Source organism: Sturnus vulgaris, chromosome 16 (assembly GCF_052056855.1).
Source record: "Sturnus vulgaris isolate bStuVul1 chromosome 16, bStuVul1.hap1, whole genome shotgun sequence".
NCBI lineage: Eukaryota > Metazoa > Chordata > Aves > Passeriformes > Sturnidae > Sturnus > Sturnus vulgaris.
In genome coordinates this window covers 2,052,284-2,068,250 of record NC_142258.1, presented here as the reverse complement: position 1 = coordinate 2,068,250, position 15,967 = coordinate 2,052,284, and the positions used below count along the sequence as shown (strand labels likewise).

At 49.0% G+C, this 15,967-nt stretch overlaps 1 protein-coding gene across 2 annotated transcripts in view; it reads right to left on the bottom strand.

The window, feature by feature from the left end:
- Positions 1 to 15,967, bottom strand: part of LOC106863785 (voltage-dependent T-type calcium channel subunit alpha-1H) — a 115,602-nt gene that overhangs the window by 15,373 nt on the left and 84,262 nt on the right. For both annotated transcript variants that reach the window (XM_088174233.1, XM_088174234.1), the window contains exons 24-27: positions 9,063 to 9,214; positions 6,590 to 6,699; positions 5,987 to 6,120; positions 5,144 to 5,214 (exon numbers count right to left, since the gene is read on the bottom strand). In XM_088174233.1, coding sequence (XP_088030359.1) covers positions 5,144 to 5,214; positions 5,987 to 6,120; positions 6,590 to 6,699; positions 9,063 to 9,214 — 467 coding nt within the window. The remainder of the gene's footprint in view (positions 1 to 5,143; positions 5,215 to 5,986; positions 6,121 to 6,589; positions 6,700 to 9,062; positions 9,215 to 15,967) is intronic.

Below are 15,967 nucleotides of genomic sequence, written 5' to 3'. Positions count from 1 at the left end.
AGAGGGGATTTTTTATATTAAAGAAATGGGAATAGTCCAATCACCCAGTGCAGGCTGTAATTGCTATAAAGCCTAAACTGGCTCTGCAATTTCCCTAACATTATTACCATCCTCCAGGGAATAATAAAGATAAAACAGGGATGTGGATGGCTGGGCTGGGTTATTTCATCTGCCTCTGCTGCCTTCTGGAATAGCTTTTCCTACTCCTGTCTGCTGGACCACTGATGGTTTGGGAGCCATTAGAAATGAGCACAAACACACCACAGACACTGCTGGGGAGGCAAACGAGCAAATAATTACAGGGAATTAAAATAAAAGTGATAAACAAACTTTCGAGGTCGAGGTAACAGAAGGGGGCGTTGGGTTTTGCTCTAAGCAGCCTGAGTATTTTGATGCCTGAAAAATCAGCCTGCAAACTTGTGGCATCGATGAAACCCCAAAGAATTTAGGGTGACATGGGAGTTATTGCCAGGTTATCTGTAAAAAGATATTGTCTGGATTTTGATGGAGGGAAGAGGGAAGAGGGAAAGGAGAAGGGGATGGAGAAAGAGAAGGAGAAGGAGGAGATGGAGATAGATGGAGATGGGGATGGAGAAGGAGAAAGAGAAGGAGAAGGAGAAGGAGAAGGAGAAGGAGAAGGAGAAGGAGAAGGAGAAGGGGATGGAGAAGGAGATGGAAAAGGAAAAGGAAAAGGAAAAGGAAAAGGAAAAGGAAAAGGAAAAGGAAAAGGAAAAGGAAAAGTCCTCTTCAGCCCTTGGCCTCCAGCAAGGCCTGGGCATGGAGAAGGGCCCCAGGCACATTCCCAGGGATGTGCTGAGGAGCAGGAGCTGGGTCAGGGACAGCCCGTGTGTGTGTCTGTGACCTTGGAGAATCATTGCCATCCTGTAACTCCACGTTCCCCTTTGGAATTCCCTCGGGGATCCATAAGTGATGCCTCCAGAGCGCTCTGAGATCTACTGAGAGCAGACAGGGAGAAGGTGCATGAATCATGCTGGAGGGAATGGGAGGGGGCAGCAGCTTTTCTCCACAGGCTGGGATGCTCCACCAGGAGCAGGAATCCAGCTCTGGCAGCAGCCTCAGCTCTGGCAGCCCCAGCAGGCCCTGAGAAGTGGCTCTGGCTCTGAACAGCTCAGCTCTGTGATCCATCCAGCTCCCCTTAACTTGGGCGCGCAGAAAACTCCAGATTTCGCCTCTCTCTGGCAGCCAGGGGCTATCCATCATTTCCTGGGAATCCAGCGCCAAGGGGGGCTGTGGACTGCAGGGAGAGGAGCACAGATGAAAAATGTTTTGGAGATAATTCTTGGTGCCCTGAGGATCTCAGAGAAGCCACAAGAGCTGGAGATGCTGGTGAGTATCTGTGACTCTCCTGGACCTTCCCTTCTGGGACGCTGTGGGGACACTGCCATTGTCCCCAGGGCACCCAGAGGGGCAGGGAGAGCTTCCAGGAGAGGCTGCAGCCTCTCCCGGTGTATCCCAGCTGGATTTGTGCCCTTCCACTGCAAATACCCTGCAATAACCTCCTCAGCTCTAGGGAAGGGCTTCTCTCTCCACACCCCCAGCTGGCTCTGAAGGAATTTTGTGTTTCCTGCTGCCTCTCTCCTGGGTGAAGCCGCTTCCCCCTGTGCCTCTTGGTGCTCTGGCATCCATTGGCATTCCCGTTGTTGGTGCACTCAGCTCCCTGGGATGCCTGTCCAGAGCAATTCCTCATAAAACTGAACTCCTGCCAAGCCTTTCCAAGGCCCCGAGTCCTCCCCATCTTCCTTCCATCCCTCTCCAGCCAAGGCAGCAATGCTGGCAGTGGGAAAACACAGCCTGATTAATGCACAGGAGAAAATGGGCACATCTGCCTGGAAAACAGAGAATCTGTGAGAATTCCAGGACTGGTGGAGAGCCAGAACCTTGGAGGGTGAAGTCACCTCAGGCTGACCCGAGCAAGGTTCTCCTTCTGTGTGCCCTCAGCCCCAGGAGCCAGCAGGATTTTTGGACCTGTGGAATCCCCAGCAGGATTTTTGGACCTGTGGAATCCCCAGCAGGGTTTTTGTTCCTCTGGAATTCTGTTCGACCCCTCAGGGATCTCTGCAGCACAGCCCACACTTCCTCATCTCCCCAAATCCACCATTCCCAGAGCTGGCTGCTCACACATTCCCATTCCTGCTCCCTGAGTTCACATCCCTGTGGCTCTCCAGGGTCTCCAGGTTGTTGTTTTTGTCCCCCAGCTGCTGTTGGGCAATGCCAGAAAAGGAGCTCGGGTTGAGATAAGCCCAAGAATTACAGCACCAAGAGGAGATAAAATCCTGGACAGGAGCAAATTCAGGTCCTGCCCTTCAGGGCTCTGCTGGGGCGAGGAGTTCTTGGCTTTTTTTTCGTGGCACCGAGTCCCCGTGGGGACAGTTCCAAGCTTTTGAAGTCAGAGAGGAGTCTCTTGTCCAGCCTGCAGGGAATTAATGTTCCATCCACGGATCCAGTGAGACCAGAGAAGGGAAAACAACCCAGATCTTTTGATAGGGAAGCTCCACATCTTATTTCTGCTGGAGGGTGGGAATTGGGCTGGATTCCAGTTGTCCTCCCCACCAGGAAGAGCTGAGGCAGCTCAGCATTGACTGCTGGGGGTTCGCCCCCACCAGGAGCATTTTAACCCAAATCTGACACAGCAAGGCTGAACTGGACTTTGGAAAGCTGAGATTGGGAAAAGGACAAAAGGAAAACCCTCAAACAGGAGCCTTAGAGAGCAGCCTTTGCTTCCAAAGCCAGGCACAGGAGCAAGGAAATGGTCAGTGATGGATGAGTGGTGTAATTCATTATGGAGCCCTAACGAGCAGCAGCTCAGAAAGAGGAAAACACTTGAAGCAGGTCTTGAAAAGCTGCTCCACACCGAGAGATTAAAGGAGTTCACTGCTCTCCTGCTCACCAGACTATCAGAGTATTTTATCTGCTGTTCCTCTGAAAAGGAGAAGGGCTACAAGAAAGAAGCAAAATCACATCCAGTGAAAAAATGAACTTGGCTAATTCAGACTAAACTCACCAGATTTGTATTTTTAGTAGAAGAATAAACATGAGTGTATTCCATCCACAGGGGAGGGCTGATTCCCTAACACTGAATCCTTCAAACAAGAACCAGGAGCTGTTGTTTTGTTTTTTTTTTCTTTTCTTTTTTTTTTCTGGGGTTGAGAGGACGTGGAGAAGGTGAGCAGAGAAAGTGCCAGTCTCAGATCATTCCCTGACCATTCTTTCTGTCTCTGTGGCCTCTCCTCATTTTTTCCCACTTCTCCATCTCATTTTTTCCCACAGATCAGGTGGAGGAGAAGGCTTTGACCTGGCAGACAGAGGTTACCACACAAGGAGCAGCTCAAGCTCAGTCTGAAATCCCAAAAGAGGAGCTCAATCCTGTGACAGTCATGGACCAAAATGTTACATTCCTCCAAATTTGGGGATAATTGGTTCTCCAAGTGTTCCTCAAATTGCTGAATAAAAACCAAATCCAAAGCTGATGAAAATCACCCCCCAGAAATGCAGTGACAGCTCCTTGTCATTGTCAGCCCATAAATGGGAATTCTCCACACACCAAAGAATTTCCCCCCAGACCTGAATGAATAAACATTAAATTAGTATTTTTTTTGTCACTTAGAAACCACATTCTATGAGGATTTTCCAGCTGTGGCTTTAGGATGCTAATTCAATTAGGGTAGGAACTCATGCCCTGCCTTGGAAATGAAAGCTGCAGTTTTTATGAAGAGTGATGGCTGTCAGAGAACTCTTCCTAAAATTCCCTTCTCATTTTCTGAGCTTCACTCGAGGCCAAAGTGGCATTTTTAAAAAAAATCTGCACGAGATGTGCTGGGAATATCCCTGGGGTTTTCCCTTGACAAGGGACCTTGCTGGGAATGCAAACTGCAAGAACACCCCAAGGAAAGCAAAAGCCTGGCCTGGAGCCACCCTATTGTCTGGGGGAGGGACAGAAAACAAGGAGGGAGAGAAAATATGGTCTGTGGTGACAGTGCTTTGGAAATTGAATAAAATAGACACAAACCCAAGGATTTCTTCAAATGCCAGCCCAGGGGTCAGGTTGGTAAATCCCTGCTTTAGCCTCAGCCCAAATCTTCAAGGAAATCTGGATGCCAAAAGGCTCAGACTAGAAATTTCTTCATGGCAGTGATGAAGAGCAAAGCAAAGGGGTCTTTGCAAGGAAAATAAATTCCTTTTTTTTTTTTTCCAAGGAAAATAAATTCCTTTTTTTTTTTTTCCAAGGAAAATAAATTCCCCCCCCTTTTTTTTTTTTTTTTTCCCCAAGAAAGTTTTCCAGCTCTTTTGGAATAGATCATGTGTTGCTGAGTCCCAGGGGTGTTTTTTTGGGTAATTCCATGTTTTCTGCTGATCCTCTTGTGGCCACTCATCCTCTGGAGGAGACTCCCACACTGGGTCTGCCCCTGGCTGCTCCTGGGATCCAGGGGATTGGGATGGGCAAGGATCTGAGTTAACTCCAAACACTGAACCATCAGAGCTCACACCAGCACACCCACAAACCAGCAGAAGACATCTTAAAAAGGATAAAATTAAAAAAAAAAAAAAAATCTACCCAAACACCTTGGAATTCTGATGGAGGACTGAAAGCCAGCAAAAAGTTTCTTTCCTTCTTTTCTCAGATCCATAGAAAGGCAGTCCCAGGAAATGAACACTTGCAGGATTCTATCAAATTCCCAAAATCTGGAAGTGTTGTTTCTCTTGCAGCTCAAGAGAATTTGGTCATTGGTGACCCCAAATCAAGATTTTAACCCTCAGAAGCATCTCCCCAATTTCCCTTTCCAAGGCTGCAGCACCTCTGTCAATAACTGTGGTTGTTCCTGCCTCCCAAATAAAACTCCTGAGCTGGAAGCTCCCAGTGCTTTCTCCAACATCCTTCCCTGTCCCTGCTGCTGGTTCCCAAACCTGCCAGTGAAATCTGGGCTTTGCACGAGCTCAGCCGACAGGAATTTGCCCTCTGGGAACTCTTCTCCCATCGTTTTGGTCCTGCCATCAAACACCCTCCAGGATGAGCCTGGAGAAAGCTGAGACCCTCCCCAGGTGGCTTCTAGAGGCCACCAAGCACAGAGCTGTCCCCAAAGGCACCTCTGTTCCCCTTGGGCATGGAGGAATTTTGGGGGCTTACCTGGGGCAGGGCTTGCACCACCGTGTCCAGCAGAGCTCTCATGCCCGTGGCCATTTTCAGCAGTTTCAGCACTGAAATGAGGAGCAAATCCTGCTCAGCAGGGCTGGGGGGGGGGTGTGGCAGGGAAAATCCAGGATGGAAATCGAGGTTCAGGCCTTGCAGGGAAGGTTTAAATCTCTCTTGTTGCTGTTCAGACACGTGGGGATCTCTCTGCATCCCAGCAGGGCTGAACATCACTGTCAGTCCCAAGGGGAATGGATTCCCACTGCCACAGGGCAGGGTTATGGGATATGGGGAAGGAATTCCTCCCGGGGAGGGTGGGGAGGGGCTGAAATTGAATTCCCAGAGGAGCTGTGCCTGTCCCTGGATCCCTGGAAGTGTCCAAGGCCAGGCTGGATGGGGCTTGGAGCAGCCTGGGATGATGGAAGGTGTCCCTGCCATGGCAGGGGTGGCACTGCGTGGGATTTAAGGCCAACCCAAACCATCCTGGAATTCTATGAAAATGGACAAAAAAACCCTACAAGAACTCCAAAAAAAACCTACAAGAACTCCAACGTGCCCAGGCAGGAAAATGGGAGGCACCTCATTAGTGAAAAGCATCTTCCCAAACCCTAATTGCCATTGCTTCCCACTGTGCTCTGTGATCCCAGGCTGGAATCAGAATCCAACCTCAGAACTGGGAAAAATCCAACCTTCAACTGGGAAACCTCATGGAACCCCCAGCTGAGTCTCTGAGCTGCCCATTCCATGTTCCCCACTGGAAATGGAGCAGCAGGGGCTGGAAGGACAGATGTCCAAAGGGTTTCCTGGGGTGGCTGGAGACCCCCCTGGAGCAGGACACACCTCTGGCTATCCTGAGCACCCTCATGATGCGGATGATGGTGGGGTTGATGGGGAGGGCAGCGTTCATCTCGATCTCCTCCAGAGTGATCCCCACAATCGACAGCAGAACTATGGCCAGGTCCAGCTGGTTCCACCTACAGAGAGAGGGAGGGCACACAAAATCCAAATTACACACGGATAATCCAAGAGGAGGGAGTTTTTATGTTAATAACAGGCATCAGCAAATCCCAAATGCATCTCCTCATCCTCATGGGCCCGTGATTTTTGGGTGGTGTAAAACCAGCTCAGAGCAGTAGGCACAAACATCCTGTGAGCCACAGAAATTGGGAAGTGTTTCTGACCTCTAAGCTGAGCTGGTCAGGCCTGGTGGAAAGGGAAATACTGGGGGAAAAGATGCATGTGGAATTTTGGGAGATTTCCTCCTGCAAAGCACAGCCAGCAGTTCTTAGGATTTTTAGTTCTTACACTGCAAAGTTTGCACCCACAGAGAGCCAGCCCCGGGCTCTTCACCACAGTGCTGCTCCACCTCCCCAAAAACTGGCTCTGAAACGGGGTCAATCCAGCCCTGAATCCCAAATCCAAAGGGATTCAAAATGTTCTCACCTGTCCTTAAAAAACCTCCGGAAACCAAAGGCCACCAACTTCAGCAGTGCCTCGAACACAAAGACAATGGTGAACACGTAGTTGCAGTACTTGAGAGCTTCATCCAGGGACTGGAAAAAGAGATCCCAGTTAGGCCAGCCCAGTTAGGCCAGCCCAGTTAGGCCAGCCCAGTTATCCCTTCCTAGACCCCCCCAGAGGGGCTGGCAGGGAGCAGGGTGAGGGAAGCATAGAAATATCAGGGATTAAGTCATAAAGGCACGCAGAGCTCACTAAATCACCCAGCAGAACTCAAATATTAAGGCTCAGCCCCTGAGTCAAACCAAACCCTCCAAAGCACTAAGATTAGTTCTGCTAAAAATGTCAGGTTCGAGCTCAGTGCACAAAATGCTCAGACACAAAAAAAATTCACCCCTTCCCCATCTCCTGAAGATTCCTTGGTCTGAACTGCCCAGCCTTGGGGAGAAGAAAATCTTCCATGGATCATTTCCTGATTCCAGCCCTGGGGACAAAGGCTTTGCTTAAAAAGCTCGGGGAAAATAAATAAACCTTGGAGATGGATGAAACCTTTCCTTGTTGAAAAATGGGACATCTCCAGAGCTGGGCAAAGCTTGTCCATATTTGGTGCAACGTTCCTGCTCTCCACGGAGCCGCTCTCGGAAGTCAGGAATCCACAGTGTTTATACTTGAGGATGATGAGTGTTTATAATGGATTTCATTGGAGCTGGGGGCCAACAATAGCAAAGGAATCTTGTGGGGCCTTAAAATAGACAGCAGGGGGTGGGGGAAGCAGCTTTTGGGATGGGGAGGGATTGGGGGACAGGAGGGAGGGGAGGGGAATTTAGTTCAGTGTAGCACAAGACTCTGAATTTCCAAGAAAAAATGGGAATTGTGAGCATCAGAGCAGATAAAATTGGAAATAAATGCAACAGAGGAGCCTGCAGGAAAGCCCAGGGCACAGGAAAACTCCTTTTGTCCCCTCTGTGGGATGCCTGGCTTTGCTGACCCCACACACAGCGAGGTCACCAGGGCATCCCAAGCCCTTGATTTTTGGGGAATGAGAGCTGGAAGTTTCTTAGGTGTTGGCAACAATCCTTATTTTTGATCGAGGACCTAAAATAAAGTGTCAGCTTAAAAACCACGGGACAATTCCCTGTTCCATCCAAAACCCGAGCCTGACTTCTCACATTTGTTTGTGACCGTTTGCATTTGGATTTACAACTCTGTGCTAAGTGAACGTAAACCAAGTGTAAATAAAACCTAATCTGGATAAACAACATTTCCATAGGAAACAAAGGAATTACCCTGGTGCCAAAAACACACACACACACACATGTTACACTCTGGCTCAGCATCCAGCAGGCATTTGCAGGTTACCATGGAATGCTGGAAAAGTAAATGCTGAGCCAGAGCTTCATAAATGATAACAAAATTTATACATGGAAAATTTATAAATTGATATAAATTGGTGCATGAGCCCCTTTGATTTATGCCCAAGGTGTTCTGAGGGGAGAATGATTTTATAATACATTAAAAAGGGGAGGATTGTACTTTTGAATTGGTTTAGTTTTAGAAATTCATTGAGGAAAAGAAACGCTCTGCAGCCGTAACTCCGAGTTTATATCTGTTAATGGAATGTTCTAAACTCCAGACTGTTTTCCAGTGTGAGGCTCAGTCACGTTTGGGATGAGGGGAGGAAATGTTTGGATTGGTCTTTTCCTGGTAAAAGCTTAATTCACTCTCCATTAGCTTGGGGTTTTTTTGATTTTTACCCAAAGCAGGGAAATCAAGGTTTTGCCTGAGGCAGAGTTGGATCAGAGTGCTGAGGATGCCCAAGAACTCGTGATGCCTTTTGGGGACTATCTAAAAACAGAGGCCAGACAGAATTAAGGGTTAAAATTAAGGGGATAAAAAGTTTTTTCTATTTATTGAAGGGCCTTCAGGTACATTTAGGGCAGACAAAGCTCCCCCAGGGGTACAGCCAAAAATGGACCATGGGTCATGGGATTTCACACTTTTATAAATTTGGTCTAGTTGCATATTGGGGGTTAATCTTCCAATTACAGCTTTAGGTAATGAAGTAATTGACCCCAAATTTGCTTCCCTCCAACTCCCTTTTGTTCACATTTCTCAGGGCCTGAGGCAGTGAGGTGTCCTTGATTGCCAGCCTGGAGAGGAATTGTTGTGCCTGCCCAAAATGGGAGAGCAGCAGCTCACACTGGGTGTGGAGTTGAGATTTATACACTAAAGAATTACAGGATTACAAATAGACAGAAAATATAAAAGCCCAAACCCTAAGGAATCACTGGGAGTGGCCAATTTTCTCCCAGTGGGGAGCACAGCTTGGGGCTTGTTTATGTCAAACACCTTTGCCATCAACCAAAGGGGCTGATATATATCAATTTATATCCATTTATATCAATTATAAATTCTCCACCTACACCTTTTGCAACTCTGATTGCTGAGTGGCTCCTACCTTGGGCTGGTTGTAGTGCTCCATGGACATGGTGATGACGTTGACGCCGATGATGAAGGTGATGAAGAGGTCGAGGTAGTGGCTGGTGCACAGGCTGTGGATGTATCTCCTGGCCGGGGAGTAGTCGGCGTAGTAGGGCCTGCGCTGGGCTTCTGTGGGGACACGGAGGACAGCGCTGAGCACGGGGGGCTGCAGGGCTGGGGGCGTGGGGGTCACCTCCCACCTGGACACGGGGTGGAGGGAGGGGCTGGGCAAACCGTGGGAAGGGCTGAGTGATTGCTGTGGGATCCCGGAGTGATCCTGAAATGATTGCTGTGTGATCCCTGAGTGATCCCTGAGTGATCCTTGAGTGATCCCTAAATGATTGCTCTGTGATCCCTGAGAGATTCCTGAGTGATCCCTGTGTGATCCTTGAGTGATCTTGAATAATTCCTGAATGATCCCTGTGTGGTCCCTGTGTGATCCCTAAATGATCCCTGAGTGATTCCTGAGTAATTCTTGAGTGATCCCTAGATGATCCCTGAATAATTCCTGAATGATCCCTGAGTGATCCCTGTGTGATTCCTGAGTGATCCCTGAATTATTCCTAAATAATAATTCCTGAATGATCCCTGAGTGAGATCCCTGAGTAATCCCTAAGTGATCCTTGTGTAATTCCTGACTGATCCCTGTGTGATCTCTGAATAATTCCTGAATAATGATTCCTGAGTGATCCCTGAGTGATCCCTGGATGATTCCTGAGTGAACCCTGAATTATTCCTGAATAATGATTCCTGACTGATCCCTGAGCAATCCCTGACTGATCCCTGTGTGATCCCTGAGCAATCCCTGAGTGACCCTGAGTGACCCTGATGATCCCTGTGTGACCCCGGCTCCCACGCCAGCCCCGTGGGGTTTTTTTGGGATGAGCAGACCCCGGAGCCAGCCAGGTCCTTCCCTCTGTGCCCCAATCTCCGGGTGGAATGGGAAGCAGGCAGGGCAGGAGCAGGATGGGCACGGCACCCAAAGCCGAGGGAGAAGCTTCAAACCCAGCAAAGCTTCAGCTGCAGGACAGGGCAGAGCTCAGGGCAGGACTCATCTCTCCCAATCCTGCAGGAATATTCCAGGTGGGAGAAGGACATGCCCCGAGCTCCAGAAGGTTTTTTTTTTTTTTTGGGGATGTTCAGAAGGCTTAAGGAAAAGCAGCAGAGCATTCCTGAGGGATGGGAGCACACAGGACACAGCCACAAAGCGCTGGGCTCTGCCAGGACAACCAGCACAAGCTCCTCTGGAAAAAGAAATATAAATTTATATTCGTAAAAGATAGAATTAAACAATCAATGTAGGGCTCAGGGCATGGCTGCACCTAAAACCATTCACATGAATTTTATATCTCTGCCTCTGCTCGTGATTCCTCCTTTTTTTTTTTTTTTCTCTTTGAAAACATGGAAATTTCTGCCTGTGACCAAATTCCTGGGAGCGTTTGGAGCCCAGGGCTGCATTTACTGCGTGTGTCTCTCTGCAATGAAAGCGTGGCCACAGGGATGCTGTGGGCACTGCTTGGAGTCAAAATTCCTTCCAAACTCCAGCAATGTAAATATTCCAAGTTTACACAAGGCCAAGCATTACTGTGGATTTTACAAGTGGAAGAGACACTGAGGTCACGCCAAGTCAGAGCACGATTGCTCCTCACAGAGAGGGGATTTTGCAAATATTTCAGCAAATTCAGCTTCGAGTGCATGAAGAGCTCAGAAAAAGTTGCTTCACCTTGAAAATAAGGAAGGAAATCAGTTCAGGGGCACTCAGTGCCCTCCTGAAATCCATCTCCCACTCCTCTCATCCTGCTGATACCTTTCAGATGGAAAGACTCTTGAAATGTGGGAGGTTTATTTATTTATTTTTTTATTTTTTGGTGCAACTGATGCCAGATCAGAATCCAAAACCTTAAAATTAATTGGATAAAGGGAAACAGGATCTGCAGCTCTCTTTCAACTTCTTTTTTTATCCCTGGTAGTTAAAAGTACAGTGGAGGCATTTGAAAAACATTTCCTTCTGACCAGGGTCACCAAAGCTTTTTTTTTTTTTTCTCCTGCTAAGGGGTGTGGAAAAACAAGATGAAAGCAACCAGAGCTGGTTTTGAATACATTTTTTTTTTTTTTCTGTTGCTTTCATGTGCCTTAATCCTACGAGTCATCTTGGACTGCTGGGGCTGTCTCTGCTACTGAGCTCAGCCTGCCTGAAAAATAATAATAAAAACATTGCAGTATAATATTTATTTCAGCCTGTACGATGTGCTTTTATGTGTTTTCAGGATTACAACATCCTTGTCCTTTTTAAAAAAAAAAAAAAAAATTAGGGAAATGTCTTCTTGGGAGTGCAAAAAACTTCTTGGGAGATCTGAGAACACCCTTAATAGTTAAATGTTATATTAAGGGGCTATTTATTAATGATGAATGGTTGATTAATGGATTCCAGGTTAATTAATGAGCAGGGATGGGCTGGCAGCACATAAGGAAAAAAGGTTGCAGGTGGTTTTAACCACCCCTCACCTGCCCAAATGTCAGATTTATTCACTATTCAGCCAAAGATCAGGCGTATATTCTATTATTTTATATTATTTTATATTATTTTATATTTAGTTTTACCAACTAATTACAGAAGGACAATCACAAGAAGACATTTCCCATTGTCAGGCACCGAGCTGAAATCCTCCTAAATTCCCTGGAACTCCTTCATCCATGGGCTGGAGAGGAAAAATCCAAGGAGGAAGCAGCCAGACCCAAAGGTGGCTCTGGGCTCAGAGGGGTCTCCCAGGTCTCAGCACTGCCCAGGCCTGCCCAAACCCCTGCTGGGAACACTTAGGCCAGGCTTAACCCGAGGCAGCTCGAGGAGAAGCCTGGCTCCTTTAGGATACACACACAAAAACCCCAAGCCGGAGGGAGGGACAGGAAAGGAAACTCCCACAGGGGGAAAACATCCAAGGCCAGCGGGGATGGAGGTGACAGAGGTGACACAACAGCCACATGCAGCAGGGCCATGCTCACGGGGACCCCGTGCAACGTCCACTGGAGGAGATGCTGCCCCTGCCAGGCTGGGGAGGGAGCTGGGATGTGCCCAGGGAGAGCTGGGATGTGCTCAGGGAGAGCTGGGATGTGCCCAGGGAGAGCTGGGATGTGCCCAGAGAGAACTAGGATTTGCCTGGAAGGAGCTGGGATGAGCCTGGAGGGAGCTGGGATGTGCCCAAGGATATGCCAAGGAGCTGGGATATGCCTGGAAGGAGCTGGGATGTGGCCAAGGAGCTGGGATGTGCCCAGAGAGAACTGGGATGTGCCTGGAAGGAGCTGGGATGTGCCCAGGGATATGCCAAGGAGCTGGGATATACCTGGAAGGAGCTGGGATGTGCTCAGGGAGAGCTGGGATGTGCCCAAGGAAGTGCTCAGGGATGTGCCCAGGGATGTGCCCAGGAGCCAAGGCTGGATCAGAGATCCCGGGAAGGCAGAGGGGTTGCAGTGGGGTGGGAGCAGCCCCACACAGCTCTGGCAGGATGGGGGGAGCGTTCCCGAGCTCCAGAGCCTCAGCTCAGGCCATTGCCAATCCCTGCAGGAAGTTCCAGCTCTGTTGGCAGCACAGCAAAGAGCTCTGGGCTCCTCTCAGGTCACAGCTTTAACTCTTGGAGGGAATTTTGAGTCCCCAAATTGTGCTGAGGGTTCACTGCACACACCCTGACTGCTGCTGGCACACCCAGAGCTGTGGGATCTGTGGGAGAACCTGGATGAGGAGGACACTGCTCCATGGGATGTGGGCACAGCAGCCAGGGGACACCAGGGGACACCAGGGGACACCAGATCCATTGTTAATCCCAGCAGGCAAAACACAACCTGTGCCTCGGGCTCTATGGGAAAATGTTTTTTTGGGATGAGACTCCCAAAAGATTTCTGTCACCATGGAATGGTTTGGGTTGGAAGGGACCCTAAAGCCCATCCAGTGCCACCCCTGTCATGGGCAGGGACACCTTCCACTGCCCCAGGCTGCTCCAAGTCTCATCCAACCTGGCCTTGGACATTTCCAGGGATCCAGAGGCAGCCACAGCTTCTCTTGGGAATTCCATCCCAGCCTCTTTCCACCCTCCCAGGGAACAATTCCTTCCTAACATCCCACAGCCCTGCCCTGTGGCAGTGGGAATCCATTCCCCTTGTCCTGGCACTCCGTGCTCTGTAAATGCTCTCTCTTCATCAAACACAGACAAATTTCCCTTCAGCTGCTGGTTTGAACTGGTGGAAATGCAGGAGGGAAAAAAAGAAACCATCAAACAGATGAAAAAAGGAAATTCCCAGCCTTTCCTGCCCCTGCTTTTAGATGCTGCCTAATACTGGAATCTCACCTCTCTGCAGAGTATTTCAACTTTGCTTGTGGTTCTGCTGACAGGGAAATTAATGAAGCCCCGTCCCCTGGCTTAAAAGCATTTTTAGCTGGCATTACAATCCCCAGCTCCAGCTCCTCCATTACAATGCTCTGCTTGAAACATTAGAAAGCCCTAATGGGGTTATTCATGGCTGGAACAGAGCAGCTCTGTACCTGCAGCTGCCTGGAAAAAAAAAAAAAAAACAAGCAGCAGGGTTTGATAATTCCCTGCTTGGAAACTCTGAACACTCAGGGATGCAGCACCCACAGTTGTAGCTCCAGCCCAAGTGATTCTGCTGGGTACAGAGAGGCTTGTGGCACTGGGAGGATGTTTAAATTGAAATATCACCATGTGCCACCCTCTAGAGAAAGGTTTGCAGTCACTGCTTTGAAAGGCACCTCTGTTTCATCCTTCCACAATTCCCAGCTCTGGTGGGAAAAGCCTGGGGGGGAGGAACAGATTTGTGGCCACTCTCCTCTCAAAGAGCTGAAATCAGGAAAAAGTGTTCCTGAATTCTCAGTTTTCGGAGTTTTCCTGAAGGGACAGCACTGAAAGGCACTCTGCTCCCATCTGGAGCTGTGATTTCCAGCTTTCCCAGCTTTCCCAGCTCTGCTTTCAGCCCCCAGTGTCACCCAGACCCTCTTGCAGCCTTTGAAGTCTCCAGAGCTGACCTGACAAGGCAGATCCAGGAGGGCTGGGTTTGGCCCTGGGTCCCACAGGCAGAGCAGATCAAGCTGATCCACATGTTTTTAATCAAAACCTTCAATCTGGGGAGGCTGGTTCCAGTCTGTGTCTTCTGAGAAGCTCATTAAAAGGCTGAGAGCAGCAGGATTGTTAAATTACACTTGGGTATAATGGATGGAGCAGGGACAGCGTCAGGAAAAATATTCTGGTTTATCTTGAATTTTTTTTTTTTTTTTCTTTTCACATAAAAAAGTTCTGCCTTTAAAACCACATCAAATGCATTTCTCAGTGTCCTCACCCTCTGCCCTCCTTGAGCAGAGTGAACCTGCTGCCAATCCCTTCAGCAAAGTGGCCCTCAGATGGGAAAGAAGAAATTTTCTGGAAAGATCTGAGGTGGTGACAGCAGAGAATTGGGCTCAGAGGGACCTGCCCTGAGAAATCACCCCAAAGCAGGTGATGATTCCCCATCCCACCTGAGACAGAGCTGGGTCCTGCTGCAGGGCTGTGTCCTCCATGGAGCAATCCCTCTGCCATCTCCCAAATCCTGGATCCAGTCTGGGATTGGCACCCAGGACCATTCCCAGGGCTGTGTTTTCCACAGATCAATCCCTCTGCTGAGTTCCCAGACACCAAATCCTGCATCCAGCCTGAGATTGGCACCCAGGCTCACCCAGCTGAGGTTTAACCCATTCCAGAGCTGTGTTTTTCACAGATTAATCCCTCTGCCATTTCCCAAATCCTGGATCCAGCCTGGATCTGGCACCCAGGCTCACCCAGCTGGGGTTTAACCCACTGCCAGCCCCCAGCCCAGCCTGCCCCAGCTCCGTGGTGCATTTTTGTGTGTGCAGGTAAGGACAGATCCCCCAGCCCTCAATCCCCAGGGGACACCACAGACAGGGGACAGGACACACAGACAAAGTGCCAGGCAGACAGCAAGCCCAGAGGGTGCATTTGTGACCTAGGCTGGATTTTCCTCCTGTTAAAACACGAATTCTTCCTCCTCTCCTGCTCTGCCCAAGGCTGGGAATGCTGACTGGGTTAAAAGCAGGGATCTCTGTCAGCGTTCCCAAATTCCTCCCTCGTCTCCCTGGGGTGACCAGGCTCCCTCCTGCTGCTCCCCAGGGGTGGCACACAGCGCTGGGACACATGGAAGGGACACATGGAAGCAGAGGAAGCTGCCAGCTGCTGTCACCATGCAGATCCCACAGCTCCACGAGCACACACACACTGCCCACAGTCACAGCTCACATCTTTCTGAGTCTGCCACCGTTTTTTTTTTTTTTGTTTGTTTTTTCATCAAATCCATCATTACCTAAATCACCCAGGAGGTTCAAACCCCCTCCCAAATCGAAACAAAAAAGAATCCCTTGAATTTAAGCAGCGATTTCCCAAATGTGTAGCAGATATTTGGGTTCACCTTGTGAACAGCTCCAGTTTGGATGCCAGGCTGTCCTTGCAGGTAGAGCCAGACAATTTCAGGGAACCTTCTGGAAGCCCAGCACATGGCCAAATGTCTCATTCCTCAGCTGCTCTATTGGCTTGATCCCCTTCCAGAAATCTGTCCTCCTCCCCGTGTGCTCTCCATGAAATGTTACAACCCTCATCTGTGCAATGGCTGGTCTGAAATAGCTCCTTGGAGGTGGTGGATAAAGAGGGACAATGTCAGTGTCCATCACTTTGACAGGGACTGGCTCTTCCTGGTGTCTGAGCTGTGCAGTCACAGCCAGGCTTTAATAAGATTTATTTCCTAATCAGGAGCTGAGCTGTGCCTCCATACCTGTGCCCCTGTTTTCTCTAAGGATGCTTAAAATTGCTTTTTTTTTTTTTTTTTAATTTCATA